The sequence below is a fragment of the Castanea sativa genome, chromosome 10 (assembly GCF_040712315.1).
Source record: "Castanea sativa cultivar Marrone di Chiusa Pesio chromosome 10, ASM4071231v1".
NCBI classification, from domain to species: Eukaryota; Viridiplantae; Streptophyta; class Magnoliopsida; order Fagales; family Fagaceae; genus Castanea; species Castanea sativa.
Genome location: NC_134022.1, coordinates 27,247,487 through 27,262,866, shown reverse-complemented (window position 1 = coordinate 27,262,866; position 15,380 = coordinate 27,247,487). Strand labels below are relative to the sequence as shown.

Sequence of the window (15,380 nt, the reverse complement as noted above, 5' to 3'; positions counted from 1 at the left end):
TATGAAAGTTTGGAATTAAATTTTACCACTGAAGTGTGAGAGTATTTAAAATTTTACATTTTTACTTTCTGAAGTTTTACAACTTACCCACTCATGATTTGGTCGAAATTTAAGTTGTCTATCTGTGATTTGAAATTTGACACTTTACCCGCCTGAAGTTAGTTTAGTTAGATTTTCTTAACCTGTTAAAAAACATGACTAAATACATAAATTTGCTTTACTTTTATGTTTCTCTTTTCCAAAAACACAAAAAACATAAAAATATAAGATCAAATAAAAAAAAAAAAATCTAGCAAAATATTTGTATCATGAGATTTCAAATCATAGGTAAACAACTTAAATTTCAATCAAACCTTAAATAGGTAAAGTTTAAACTAAAAGTAGGCAACTTAAATTTTTGCAATGCAAAATTTATATTTTATCCATAAAGTTTGGCACATTTGGGTTTTAAGTTTCAAATTTTTAAATTTTAGCCCTAAATTCTATTCCGTTCCCTTCCTCCATATTTTCCGTAAAGTACTACAAATTCACCTTGGTACTTGGCTTGACTGAGACGCACCCAGATGTGGCGGCAAAACGTTTTTCTGGTAAAAACACCCACTCTCACTCTCTCTCTCAAATTGCTTTGCTTTGATTTGATTCAATAAGCTAATCCTCTCCTATTGTTTCCTCTCCCATTCAGCAAAATCCCGACTCCGACCACAGCATTTCCGGTAATCCTCACTTTTTTTTTACTTTTTTTTTTTCATTTTTGTGCTCTCTCTCTCTCTCTCTCTTACGTCGTCGTTTTGATTACAATTTGGCAGATGAGGAAGATTACGATTCTAAATTGCCCCAAATTTCTGCCTCATTAACCGGTGCTTTGGAGAAAAAGGTAGCTTTCTCTTTCCTGTTTGGACCACAGATTTCAAATTCTTGATTGCAACTTCATGCTTTCATTTGATAGGAGGAACTGCAAGTTTTGTCGCGGCTCGAGATACTTAGAGGTATATTATATTATATTGTTGATCAAAAATTTATTTGATAATAACTCTAAATTTGAATGTTAGTATGTTTTTTTTTTTTTTTGGGTGTGTCAATGTGGTTTTTCAATGCAGGTACTTCTGAATGGAATTTTGGAAAGAAAAGTAGCAAGGCATGTGTTATCAATACTTTTTGTGTGTCATACATAGTTTGTATTCGCAGCCACTTTGTGTAATTAGAATTTGTTTTGTATTTGTAATGTTGTTTTTTTTTTTTATCAGAATGACACACATGTCTCTCTTGAAGATGATGATGTTGAAATGCCTGAATTTCGTAACAAGGCAAGGAAGGCATTCAAGTGCCACTCGGATGAGGAAATCATCTCCGATGATGAGGTACAGTGTAGTAACATCTAGAGATTTAGCATATGATATATTACCATATGTGCCAAAAGTTTAAGCTGATAGGAAGCAGTGAATTTGATTCTTTTTGCTTTGTGTTTGTATTGCTTTTTACCAATTGCGACAGCTTGTTTTGGGTTTGTATTGTAAATATGCGGACTCTCTTATGGTTTCTCTTGTTGTTGTTGTTGCAAGATGGTAACATTCTTTGTTATCTGTTTGGATAGGTAAACAACGTGGTGTCGAAATTTTCTGATTCCTCCAATGCTAAAAAGCTCCATGAAGACAGCCTTTGTAGATTTGGAAGTGGGATGCAAGATGGTGCACGGACATGGTCTGCTGTAAGTAAAGAAGCTGAGGCACTGTTCCATTTGAATGAGAATGCATCAACCCATTCTGCCTACTCCAAAGCAAGCAAATCTTATAAAGGTGTTTTCTCTTTCCAATTATCTTATGATTTCTTAAAACCAATGTTTGCCATATCAATGTGTAAGCATTACATGTTAATCTGCATATATAAGGTTTTTTTGTGTGTGTGTGTATATGTCAAACACTGGAGGAAGTAAACAGGTTGTTACCATGGGAGCATCTTTTGTTAACTTTTTATATATATGTTTTTGGTAGTATGTCTTTATTTTTTCTTATAAATAGTTTTAAATACAGTTTGTATGTAGTTTTTTTCCCCTCTTGGTAGCTTTCAAATTCATACTCAGTAGTCAGTACCATGTAATATTTTACATAGCTCATCAATTCATGGATTCAGTGTGTATGTTGTCCCAATTTGTTGAGAGTAGGAGCTTGTTCTTAAAGTCTTGCTTGTTGAAATAAAATGGAAATTGGAAAACACAAAGAAAAGGATATGTGGAATACTCTCTTTGTTTAATTACTTTTCAGTTTTTACAGGGTACAATGGGGTTTAATCATTAATGTCATTTATGCTTCAGAGTCCAGCCCTAATGGAATGCCTGAGTGAATCAATATATTAAAACCAGTAATATTCAGATGTTAACATAGATGTCCATGCAAGTCCATATAAACTGAAAGTACATTGTATACTTAAGGCAACAATCAGATTTGCTAACGGTTGGCTATTATTCTATAATTTAGATATGTTTCTGGAGTTGAATTTTTTGGTAATCAACCTTTATATCAGACCTGAGATGAGATAGAGCTTTATGTTTCATTTGTAAATGGTCTTATATTTATTTTTTATTATGAAACCGGTTCTGTTTGACTTAAGACAAAACTGTTTCTGTACGGTAATCTTGAGAATCAACTGCTGCAGGAGTTGGATGCAGGGTTAAGCAAAAATTTTCATTCCGTTTCCAGTCATGTAAGGAAGAACCCTCCTGGCCTTCTTTATCTAAGGATGAAAATGATGTGTCATTTGAGGTTCATGAAGCACCTGAAAGATTGGACACGTTTGAACCTAGATCCGAAGAACGTTCAATTGCTGAGGTTCTTGACAATTGTCAGAGAAAGAATCAATTCCAGTCAGAGAATTTACATGCTGAAGTAGGAGCTCTTGGGCATGGATGCACTGAGCCATCGATGGCTGAGCTTCTAGATGGCCTTCAGGACAGAGCTAGTTTGCAGAAAGGAGTTTCTAAAAAGGTTTGCTGTCTTCTTTGACCCCGGAAATTTTTATTCTTTTCTACCTGTTGCTATCCATTCCCAGATTGATCTGCTATTTGCTGCAGTGTAGTAGAACAAAAGCTAAAAGGGTGCAGATTGTTGCAAAGAAAATTATCTCTCCACTGGGAGATAGAACTGTTGACAGAGAGGATTCCTCTGAATCCATGGGTAGTGGATCATCTAGTGAGGACAAGGTATCTGTTGTGTTTAACTCCCTCACCCTCACCCCCCAACCCCCGCTTTTCCCCCTCCCTTCTTTTCCTTCTTGTTGGTACTGTATTGTACGATATGTATTCTTAGTTATATGCTAAAGCAGGCCACAGATCAAAAGCTAAAGGTTACAATCCCAGAAATGAAGGGGCAAACTATGGCAGATCGGTTTCAAGAAACTTTAGGTGCCACCTTTTTAAATGATGAAGGGGCCCTTGTTGCAGTGCCTAAATCATCAGGGTAACTAATAGGAAAATATTGTGTGTCACATCTCACCATATTATGTGAAAATTTTTCTAATTATTTTCCTGTTATGCTGATGTTCATAGAGTGAATTCAAATTGAGTAGTTCTGAACTCAGAATGTGTGCTTCCCAATTCTGCAGAATTGGATTATTTGGGAAGTTGCAACAGCTCATGCAGAATGAAAAAGAAAGAGATGCGGATTTCTTGAAGAAGTTGCAGACTGGATCTAACAAAATTAGTAAAAATTGTGACTGTAATTTATTTATTTTTCAAAGGAGCATGTTAACTCATGGAAATGAAAACAATATGCATAGACGAGTCACTTGAACAATTAATAAGTTTGTGCTTGTGTTTTTCCTATTCCTTACACTAATTATTGTTCCATACCTCCTCAGATGAAGTAAGCAGCATCGTTGTAAAAATCCTGGCAAGATACTTGGATGCAAAGCTGATAGTTTGTCAATGCTCTTTTGGCGAGAACATAGAGGTCATGTTTAAAATTGAAACAAGTTATGTAGATTATTTGCAAAACCTTGCTGATACAACCACCAATTATGGCTAACATTTATTCCCTGAAAGATAATAATTGAAAAGGTGCTTTCTTTTTTTTTATTTACAACTAATTTACAAAATCACAATATTTTGAATTTAATTAGATTCTACAACCCGAGTAGTTATTTGCAAATTGCTTTCAAATCTTGTTAGTTATGTTTAGCAACTAAAACTTTCTTAGAGATGTGAGAAGTGTTGCATCTTAGCTGCAACATCAAAATTTTCTCAACCATCCTCTCAAAATTTACATTATTTAACACGATGTTATGGAGAGTGTTGCTCAGTATGCCCTTAGGGTGTGAAGTAGTCGTAAGATACTTGCTCCATCCATATTTATAGTCCAAATTTCTATATTTTTCATGTTCAAAAGTTAAAATGCAAAAACATTCTCCTTATCATTCCACCCTTTTTATTTTAAGAATTCAAAATTTTGATATCTTTACAATTTGCTTCAGATGGCAATTTTGGAAAGCATTGATATGGGGAAGGGTTTATTATATGATAATTAGTGCCTTAATTTGTATGTTTAGTCAACCCAGACTATTTTTCTGGGATGGGTACTTGCATAAAATGTTTTTAACATTTGCCTCCAGCTGGATGTTTCTGATTCAATATATATCCATGTCTATTTTAAGTGTTTGGTAAATGAGGATTGAAGGTGCATTCCTGCTTTTGCAGAGCCCCACACCATCAGGAAGCCCTCAAATAATGATAAATGGAGGAAGGAAAACAACAATTATTTTTAATCCAAGAGTTTGCAGTGATGTTGACCTTGAAGTTGGGAACTCGATCTGTATTCACCCACCATGGTATGGAACTATGGATAGTGCAATTTGAATGTTTGCACTGGTCTCTTTTTCCATGTTCTAATAAGAAGACAACTATTTCTTGAATAATCTATTTAAAAAGTAAGTCTTTTCCTAGTGCACCACAATAGTTGTGCTGAAAAGTTTCCATCGCATGGTTTAGACCAATTGGATAATTAATAAGTTGTTAAAATGATGAAGATAAAGTTTAATGGTGAAATTTTCTGGCCAGGAAGGAGGTAAAAGCAGGCAATGATGAGAGCATTGTTCTCTCTATGTATTTCTCCCAAATTGTAAGTTGACCAGCTCAGGTATGTCAAAATTAGAGGTATGTGTGCATTATAGGGATCATATGCTCAGATCAGTTTCATCCACAATCATGTGATTCTGTGTACAGCCCTCAAAATTTTTTTTTTTTTTTCACTCACGCGAGAGACATGTTTGGACAAAGTATGTTACAAATCTGTAATCCATTTTTTTTTTCTTTTTTTCTTTTTACTATCTTTTTCCTTAATTTAATGCCCTGACCCAATTCAAGTTGTACCCACTAATGACAATTCAATGAGTGAGAAAGGAAGATTTTCTTCTGTGAAATGAAATGGAGGAAGAAACTTAAAAATATACTTCAGATGGTTTCTTGTGACTGATTGGTTGACAAGATAACCAAGGGAGCGTGAGAGGCCAAGGCAAAACAAATTTTTATCTTTCAAGCATAGTAACGTAAGTTTTCATTGTTTGCCTACTGTCTTTGACTAACAAATACATGGATAGATTTGAATTGAAATATTTGAAGAAGCTACTTTGATGAAAAAAAAGTATGTTGATGGTGGAGTATAGGACATCATATAGGGATCAGTTTTTGTCATTTGTTAAATATAATTATTCAGATATTTTTATGTGGGTTTAGTTTCTTATTTCTAATTGTTTTAGGACTTTTTTACCGCCAAATTCAAGTACTTGTAGAATACTTTATAGGTTAGCGTTAATTTAAGAATGTTATCTCTTCATCATCATAGAGTTCCTTGGAAAGTATATTTGAAAATGTAGATAGGCAAAATAAAAAAAGTGGATCCCCAAATTGGGTGAAAATATGCCTTATTTGTTGGAGATGCTCAATGTATGTTATCACTCACTCTTGGTCCAACAATGGCTCAATAAATACCTCATCACTGAATGAAATGGGACGGTCTTATTGTTTAAATGAAACTAGTTGTAAACTGCTCCACTGGATATTAACTTTAGTTTATAGTTTTTTTTTTTATTAAAAAAATTAATATTAGTTTTAAGTGCTTTTGCATATTTATTTGAAGATAAATTGAGAGTGATGGTAAAACTATAAATTTATGATCGATTGATTATATTAATATTAGTTTATAATTAAGATTTGATTTCTAAGTAAAGAATCTACAATATGGTTTTTGAAAACATAGTTCTAGTATGAGTTGATGTCTAAAGGAGAGAAGGGAGCTCAAAGTAAAATAAAATATTTTTGATAAATCAAAACAAAATGTATTATAATGGAAGAGATGATATCTATTTGGTGCAAACTGCAAAGAAAAGGTATACAATTGAAGCAAGAATATTTTATAGATTCAATTTTTTTAGATTGTACCATATGGTGTAAGCATATGAGATTAAAATTTTATTACATTTAATGAATTGTTTTGTGATTGATTCTTTCTTGTTCTTTCTCTGAAGATTTGAATGTTTAACTTTTAAATGATATTGACTTACTTTGCTGGAGCCTCTTTAACCATTGCTGTCCCATGTCCTAGGCTTTTTGGATGTGTATGAGATTCTGATTTACCAAAAATACAAAATAACGAATAGGGTAGGAATAATTCAGACAAGTACTTGAAGCACGTGTTATATTTGGTGTCAAGAGTCTTGTATCTTAACTACTCAATTGACACCTACTAGTGTTTTGAAGGGAGACATCTAAAGTCCAAATCCTCTCACCCCAATTGTAACTAAAAAAAAAAAAAAAGCAGAAGAAGAAGAAGAAGAAGAAGAAAAAACGTTGGTACCCTAACCCCTAGGCCATTTGATGGCCAGAGCAGACAACTCATATAGCTGCCATGTTATTCATAGTTGTACTTGTACCTAGCCTTTAGAAGAAAAAAAAAACCCTTGATCCAAATTCCCTCATGATTTCTGAGTAAAATCCTTGATCCCACCTTACCAATGCTACCATCTGTGTTTAAAGTGATGTTGGGAATCATTGGGGGTGTTTAGCAAATTAGATTTAGAGTATGGCTGGGTTTGCTTTGTTCTTCAGAGGTAACAAATGTATGTTCTGTGGCAAGCTAGCAGGCATGGTTAGTAAGGGTTTGCATAGACACTATAGCTTGTCTAAATATATAATTATTTTGACAAAGCCAAACTGCCAGATTCCAAAAGCAAACAGAGTAATTCAAGGAACCCCACTTGGTTTATCCTTAACTAGTTTGTTAGATTTTGTTGCAGTCACGTCTGGGGAGGAGAGTTGGAAATTTGAGTTGGAAGAGTGACAGGAAGAGGTGCTCAAAGAAGACAAGCCCGTCTACATTCACAGAGAATGTGTATGATTGTTACAAATTGATGACATTTAGGGGAGAGATTAGAGTGCCAGAATTACTGAATATGATCAATGCCCTCCTTTTCTTATAATGCTTTTTGTCTAGATATAATGCAACTGGGAATTCTTAGAGAATGCCCACTGAACTAGATGATTTTTATATTTACATTCACAGAGAATGTGTATGATTGTTACAAATTGATGACATTTAGGATGGGAAGAGATTAGAGTGCCTGAATTACTGAATATGATCAATGTCCTCCTTTTCTTATTTCATGCTTTTGTCTGGGACGTAATGCAACTGGGAATTCTTAGAGAATGCCCACTGAACTAGATGCTTTATATTATTAGATTTTATTCCCCCCCCCCCCCCCCCCCCACTTTTTTTTTTTTGAGAAGACTATCAACTTCACCTATAGCCTTATAGGATCACTATAAAAATCATTTCATAGTCAAACATGATGTATGATTTCATATGCATAAAATTCAGGTAATTGGGGAAATAGATAGATAGGTGAAAGATTTCATTGAACTAAGATTGGCCAATGGTCAATTCATACTTGGTGTGGGGCACTTTATAACTTCTTTTATATTTCCAAATATTGCACTACATGATTTCATATCCCGGAAAATCGGGTAGCTGTGGAAAAAGATGGGTAGGACTGTAGGAGAAGCTTTTATATTTGTTGCAAAGTTTACTCTCCTTCTGATTTATCGAAAAATATGCTTTTGGGGAAGATGTACACACTGGAATTTTTTTTTTTTTTTGGAATTAGTTTTAGTTGATTTCAGGAAAAAAAAAAATTTATATTGACCAAATTTGTCACCATATCAAACACAATAAACTATCTCATATTACCATACAAAAATCTTGCTCGTTGAAGAAGTAAATTAGTTAAATGTTTTGGATTTAAGTGGTATTGTCTAGTTCTCTTATGAAGAACTTAGATCTAAATCCTTTTCCCCTCACTTATTGTAAGAAAAACAATATTAAATTAGTTAAAAACATCCGTATAATTCCTATTCCTTTAACACGCCTGAAGAAAAATACAGGAAACTTCTATTCCAACCTTTTGATTTCTAGTTCTTTTGCTTAATTCTCAAGTGTAAGAATGAAGGATAAAAATAAACTTAGGAGGCAGAGTATTATTAGTTTTTCTTTTTTCCTTTGTTAATGTGGGCGTCTAGAACTCATCAAACATATTACCAAGTGGTCCCATTTAGTTTGAATAAGTGGTCTTAACTTATAATTAATTATAGGCTTAGTAAGATATAACTTGATTTTTTAAGCTCATAAACAAGCTTAAGCTCTGGTAATTTTTTTATTATCAAGTCAGGTTGTTCACAAGCTTGTTTGTGAACTTTTTTTTTTTCTTGGGCTCAATTTGTTTATTAAATTAGTTTAAAATTAAGGCTCAAGCTTGACTTGTTTTAATCAAACAAACACAAATAGGTTTTTTATTGAGACAAGTCCTAATTGTTTTATGAACAGCTTGATACATTTACATTTTACAACCCTGATTAGAGCATTCACATTAAAAGTTTCAAAAATTTTAGTCTTTAGCATATTAAAAAGTCACTTTATTTATTTTAACAACTCATTTTACAATGCACACATTTTACAATACATCTAACATTAAAGTTTTTATATTTTTTTAGTATTTTTACCACTTCATTTAAATATATATATTTTAATTATTTCTTTATTCTTCAATATATATTTCTTTCTCTCTCTTCCTCTCTGTCTCTCTCAACCCAGCAAACTCACACAGACCTTTCAATCCAGCAAACCCATATCCACCATCACTGGAAAAAAAAACACTAGCCACTCGTACTCACTTGTCTATCCAACAAACTCACACTCTTCCATCTTAACTGAGCAAATCACATCCACATCCACAACCACTGCCACTAGCCGCCACCGGCCACAACCACAACAATCACTACCACTGTCACCATCTCCTACAACCACCAAAATCACAAGCTCAAAACCACAACAGCATCCACCACCAATTAGAAAAACAAAAACACCAAACTTTAAAAATCAAATTAAATCCACAATCACCACCCACTGTAAAATTAAAAATTTGAAACCCAAGCCACCACCTAAAACCCACCACAAAACCCAACCCAACCTTTCTGATGACCACCACAGTCACCAAATCAGACCCACGAAACCCACTAAATCAGATCTCCAAAAAGAATTTAGAATTTAGACATGGCAGCTCATCGATGTTGATCTCTATGCCGATTTACATGCCAATCTCCACACTGGTGCTGATTTGGAGCAGGAAAAAAAAGAAGAAGAAGCTTGATGTGAGAAAGAGGGAGACGGAGAGGCAGAGAAAAAGAGAGAAAGAGAGAAAAGGTAGAGAGATCAGAAAGAAAGAGAAAGAGAAAAAGGGTAGAGAGAATGAGAGATCAGAGAAAAGAGAAAATAATAAATAAATAAAACATATTATCTTGCTACATTGAGTTGCTAGAGATGACAGCTCACTTTAGCTTGGTGTAAAAAATTATAGCATTTGACATGTTTGATGGAGTGTGTTTTTTGTGTGTTGAATATTATTAATAGCATTTTTAGCATTATAGTATATTAGTATGCTTAATGAAAATACTCTAAGATGGACACTTACTCAGTACCTGTGGACTCTCGCTCTCTATCAACCACAGGTCCACCAAGCACAAGCAACGTGTGCTTGTTGGTTGACGCAGTCATTCTATAGCTCTCAAGCCTAACTGACAGGTTAGGCTCATCTTGAATGTAATAGCATTCCCACATGTTCCTGTTCCGAGACAATAGCTGTTATTACTTATTACTCAAACTTGATCCAACAACTTATCAATAAAAAGCCTCATCACTGAATAAATGAGCCAGACTTGGCCTTATCTTTGGTTTTGATGAAATGTTTTGCTGATTATTATTGTCCTTTGCTAAAATTTGAATGTTCAACTTCTATGATGTTCTGGTAGTAGTACATTCAGTTCTAACCAATATAAATAAAAAAATAAATAACTTCTAAATGATGTCGGCTCCCCTTGCCCAAGCCTCTCTATTCTCTAAAACGATTGCCTTCCTAGGCTTTTTGGATGTGCTTGATGTAATCTGGGTTTTTAAAAAAAAAAAATATATATAAACATGTAATTTGGGTTTCTAATGCTGTCTTTCTAAGCCTGTGATAGCCACGAAATTCTAACTTACAAAAAATACAAAATAACCAATAGGCAAGCACGTTGTAGGAATAATATAGGAAATGAAATATTTTTCAAGGGAGCTGATTCAAGTTAGGGATGTAAATGAATCAAATTCAAGCTCAACTTTGAAAAAACAAAATTTTGATTATGTTCATTTGTTTAACCAACAAGCTAAACTCAAGATTGAAAAAATATCGTTTGCTTTGAAACTTAACTACTTTACAAATATCTTCCAAGTTTGAAAAACTTCAGATTAGTTAAAAGTAAAGTTAAAACGCTCATATAGTTTTATTTTGCATCGGAGAAATTGTACTTGGGATATTTTTGTTTTATTAGTAGAGCCGACTCTATTATATAGGCAACTAAGGCAGTTGCTTAAGGATCCAATTTTTTTTTTTTTTTTTTAAAGCTCCCTCTTTTAATATAATATAATATAATATATTTATATTATATTTTAATTAAGACCTATTTACCCTTTTACCCAAATTAAAAAACTATATATTTAAGGCTATTTTATTAGCTAATAGAATGTATTTTATATTAAAAAGGCTCCTGCTATAATCCAAAACACTGACAACTAGTTTGTAATAAAAAAATAAAAAATAAAATCTATTGACTCTAGCGGGTTGATGTGTCACATCAATTACACATTAATTTACATTTAGCTACTATCGTGCCCCTTTGGTATGGTGGTCACTCTACAAATATAAATATTTGTGGGGTGTTGGGGGCAAAGACCGGGGTTTAAGTCTTTAGGAGGGAGCTTTACATACATATATACGGCAAAATTTGTTTAACAGTACTTTTTTAGAAAAAAAAATTAGGTAAATAGCATATGTTTGAAGTTTTTTAGTTAGTTAGACTGTTTTTGTAAGTTGAGTTTGGCAAACTCGAGTTTGGGCTGGAAGTTGAGTTTGACAAACTCGACTTCCAAGCAATATTAATGCATCCTGCTTGGTCCTGTTTGGAAGTCGACTTTGTCAAACTCGATTTCCAGCCCAAACTCGAGTTAGCCAAACTCGACTTTTAAAAACAGTCTAACTAACTAAATAACTTTTTTCATGTGCTGCTTTCCTAATATTTTTCTAAAAACATACTATTTGGCAAATTTTGCCTATATACATTTAGATTAAGCTAGAGTAGAAATTCTATCTTGTATTAAAAAAAATCCACATTTAGCTATAATTAAAAAAAAAAAAATACACATCAACCCATTTGTTACTTCACTTAAAGTTTTTTTTATATTTTAACTAGTTTGATTTTTCCCATTTCTGTTGGTACTGATTTAAAAAATATATATATATATATATATATATATATATATATATATATATATATATTTGAAGTGATTTATTTAATTTTTATTGTATAAGTATATTTTTATTAGTTATCCTTTAAGAATAATCTACTTTTTGTATTAGTACTAATTTATTTTTTATTTGTGCAAGTTGAGTATAAAGTGACTACATCATTTAATAAGTTGCAATCTTAATTTTGATAAATTAGGCCTATTGCTCTATGCTTTAAATTTGATTTTAGTTAAATTATAATTTTCTATTATAAATCATGTTTCATTTATTTATAAATATATTTTTGTAATTATAAATGTCTACTAAAAAATATCATTCTAAATATGAAAAACTCAAAAAGAAGAACAACAAAAAATTAGAACAACAAATTGAATCTCAAAAGGTATTTATAGATAAATTTGTTATTAATATTAAACAAGACACAACAAAAAAAAATTAGGTGAAAATATAGCAAATGAACAAAAAATTCGTTGATAATAATGCAAATAAAAAGCCCTACTTAACATTTTTGCTTTTAAGCCCCAAAATTGGTTGAGCCCACCCAGTTGATCTTCAAACCTTAAAAGAAACAACAAACGAAAGCTACCTATTGACACGAAATTGAAACAAAAACTAAAGCAAAACTCTTTGCTTTTAGGTTGCGTTTGGTTCGATGGTAAACACTTTCAGGAAATTATTTTACGCATTTGCGGGTGTTTGGCAACACCTAAAATTTTGGTCAAACGGAAAATCAGTATCATTGACCGTAAAATAATCCCTCCCCACCCGGAAAACATTTTCCATTTCTATTTTACCTTCAAATAGAGTTTTTCGTTGGAAAACAGAGAAGGAGAGGGAGAGAGCAACGACCCACACCAGAAAAGAGAGAGAGAGAGCTAGAGGGAGATCGCCGGTGAAGCCAGATCACGCCGGTGAAGCCAAGATCGTCGTCCTCAACCCAAAGGCCCGCCGTCGAGCTCGTGTTGGGTGAGATCAAGGTGCGGTCTCGTGCCGTCGAGCTCGCGTCGGGCGAGATCGAGGCGCGATCTTGCGCCGTCAAGCTCGCGCCGGGCGAGATCGATGCGCGTGATCGCGCCGGCGAGATTGGTGACCCACCGATCTCTCTCTTCCTCCTCCCTGTCTCACCTCCCTCTCTCAGTTGGACCGAATGATTTGGCCATGTGTTGTTTTGATTTTTGTTTGTTTAGAAGTTGATAGATTGTAATTTTCTATTATAAAATTTGTTTGGAATGTGAGAAAATGGTTTAGAAGATGTGAGAAATCAGTAAAAAATTTGCATTTTTAGAATGTTACCAAACACTTGAAAATATTTTCCAAAGTATTTTTTAAAATGCCACCAAACACCTAAAAATATTTTCCTTTCTCGAAAATATTTTCACCTGAAATTATTTTACACTCGGAAAATATTTTATACCCAACCAAACGCAGCCTTAATATCAAAATAATTAAAATATGGTTGGAGTACAAAGCTAAAATTTCCCTCTATAGTTGACCAAATTAATTAGGATCTATTTGGTTGTGTTGTTTAAATAATAATTTTTGTTGTTTAAACAGTATAATACATATTTTCATAATATTTTTTCACTCACGTATTTTTACAACACCTTAGTGTGTGTTTGGCTTCAAATTAAAAAAATAAGTTTATTTTACTATTCAGCTTTTTTTTGTTACTAATTATGGTTCCCATTGCATTTTTTTGTATTATTCATAGATCTTACCGTAATATTTCAGCTAACTTTTACATTTATTTACACTACTTTCAACAAAAAAATAAAAATAAATAAATAGACCCTTAAACAACGTGTACTAAAATATCATTTACCAAATAGGCGTTAGTGATTGAGTGGGACTATTCATCAACCTAAGATGGATCATGGATCTAACATACAAAGGAAAAAGTCACTTGAACACGTTAATACTTATCTTCCATTCAAACTGCCTTTGACTTTACCTGTTGCGTATGAACCCCAAATATATATCATCCCCTCGCTATATCCAAAACAACAGAAGGAAAAAATAGAGAGAGTCTTACGAGAAAGAAGAGAGATCAGAACAATAAAGGAAACTCAACTGAAGGTAAAGAAAAATGGAGAAAAAAAACTTGGAGATAACTATGAACTCTGCTAGGGGTCTCAAAAACGTGAAGCATCTTCATTCTATGGACGTGTATGCTGTAGTCACAATGTCCAGCAACCCCCAAACTGAGCAAAGAACTCCTGTGGACAAGGGTTGTGGCTCAAACCCCATGTGGAACCACACCATGAAGTTCACTTTTGATGAAGCCGTGGCAAAGATGAATTACCTTTTTCTCAACATCAAGCTCATGCACCAAGGCCACATCCGTGGAGACAAGGAGATTGGAGAGGTCTCGGTCCCTGTGAAAGAGCTTTTAGACAAAGCTGAAGAAGGCAACTTTGTTAAGTATTTGACATACCAAGTTAAAGAACCCTCTGGCAAGCCAAAAGGGGAACTAAACTTGTCCTATAAGTTTGAGGATGATACACCAATAGTTACTGCCTACCCTCCTCCACATGTAGGAACGAGTAGTGGCTCAGTTTATACACCATCAAGATTGAATATCCCACAAACTTATAATCCTCCTCAGAGTGGTACTTCACAATCTACAATGGGATATCCTATTCAAGGTGGCGGTCCACCACCGCCGCCGCTGCCAGAGGGATATCCCACACCACCACCAGGGCTGGGATATCATCATCATGGGCAGCCACAGGTGGTGCAGCCACAGCAACCAGCTAATACGAATAATGGGAATAATGTCGGGTTAGAATTGGGCATGGCAGTGGTGGGAGGAATGCTTGGTGGAATATTGATGGGAGAGTTGGTGTCTGATTCTGATGATGGAGCTTCTAATGATGCAGATAATACCAAGTAGGATATGCTGGTGGTTTTGATTCTTTGATTCTTTTTGGTCTAATTATTATTCTTAGTTTTCTTGTCCAATTGTATTTTCCCAAATTCACATTAACTTTGTCTAAATTAAGGTACGTGTTCTAGGAAGATTTGATTAGATGCAGCTCCTCAAAAATTGCTTGACTTTGTAATACTAGTTTGTAATGTAAGCAATTGGGTGTGATATTTCGAAGATATGGAACTGAAAAATGGTATGACTTATCATTTTTTTTAATGGAATTTTTATTATTGTCGTTCTTTGTTGTGATTCAAACCATATTTTGGAAAAAAATTTCATGATTAACGAAAAATTATGTCAAAAATGGTGGGAAAGACTATTCATTTGTGAGACAGCATAACCCATTTCCCAATCCAAACCAAGCATACACGTATCTTGAAAAAAAAAAAATCCTCCCACCCACCAGTCCACCCTCTACATTGACACAACTAACATAGGTGCATTATTGCCTAGCTAATTATTTCTTATGAGTTTTTGTTGGTTTTAATGAAAGTATTTTTAGTGTGACCAAAAGCCCTTCTTTTTTTTTTTTTTTTCTCTTTTCTTTTTTTAAGATATCAAAAGTATTTTCTATCAA

At 33.6% G+C, this 15,380-nt stretch overlaps 2 protein-coding genes across 8 annotated transcripts; both read left to right on the top strand.

The window, feature by feature from the left end:
• Window positions 1-479: 479 nt before the first annotated feature.
• LOC142611874 (uncharacterized) lies at window positions 480-5,435 on the top strand. 7 transcript variants are annotated; one of them, XM_075784022.1, is made up of 14 exons: window positions 480-587; window positions 683-713; window positions 807-874; window positions 947-986; window positions 1,098-1,135; window positions 1,245-1,358; window positions 1,592-1,793; window positions 2,650-2,978; window positions 3,065-3,193; window positions 3,316-3,449; window positions 3,595-3,692; window positions 3,850-3,941; window positions 4,685-4,815; window positions 5,045-5,435. In XM_075784022.1, exons 1-14 carry the CDS (start codon window positions 564-566, stop codon window positions 5,112-5,114), a joined length of 1,500 nt encoding a protein of 499 aa, XP_075640137.1. In that variant the 5' UTR covers window positions 480-563; the 3' UTR covers window positions 5,115-5,435. The 7 variants fall into 7 exon arrangements, with proteins under 7 accessions (XP_075640137.1, XP_075640135.1, XP_075640136.1 ...); XM_075784020.1 differs by having other exon boundaries at window positions 3,595-3,707; XM_075784021.1 differs by having other exon boundaries at window positions 3,313-3,449.
• Window positions 5,436-13,853: 8,418 nt separating this feature from the next.
• On the top strand, window positions 13,854-15,044 carry LOC142612828 (protein SRC2 homolog). The gene has a single exon (XM_075784992.1). It carries the CDS (start codon window positions 13,961-13,963, stop codon window positions 14,765-14,767), a length of 807 nt encoding a protein of 268 aa, XP_075641107.1. The 5' UTR covers window positions 13,854-13,960; the 3' UTR covers window positions 14,768-15,044.
• Window positions 15,045-15,380: the final 336 nt, after the last annotated feature.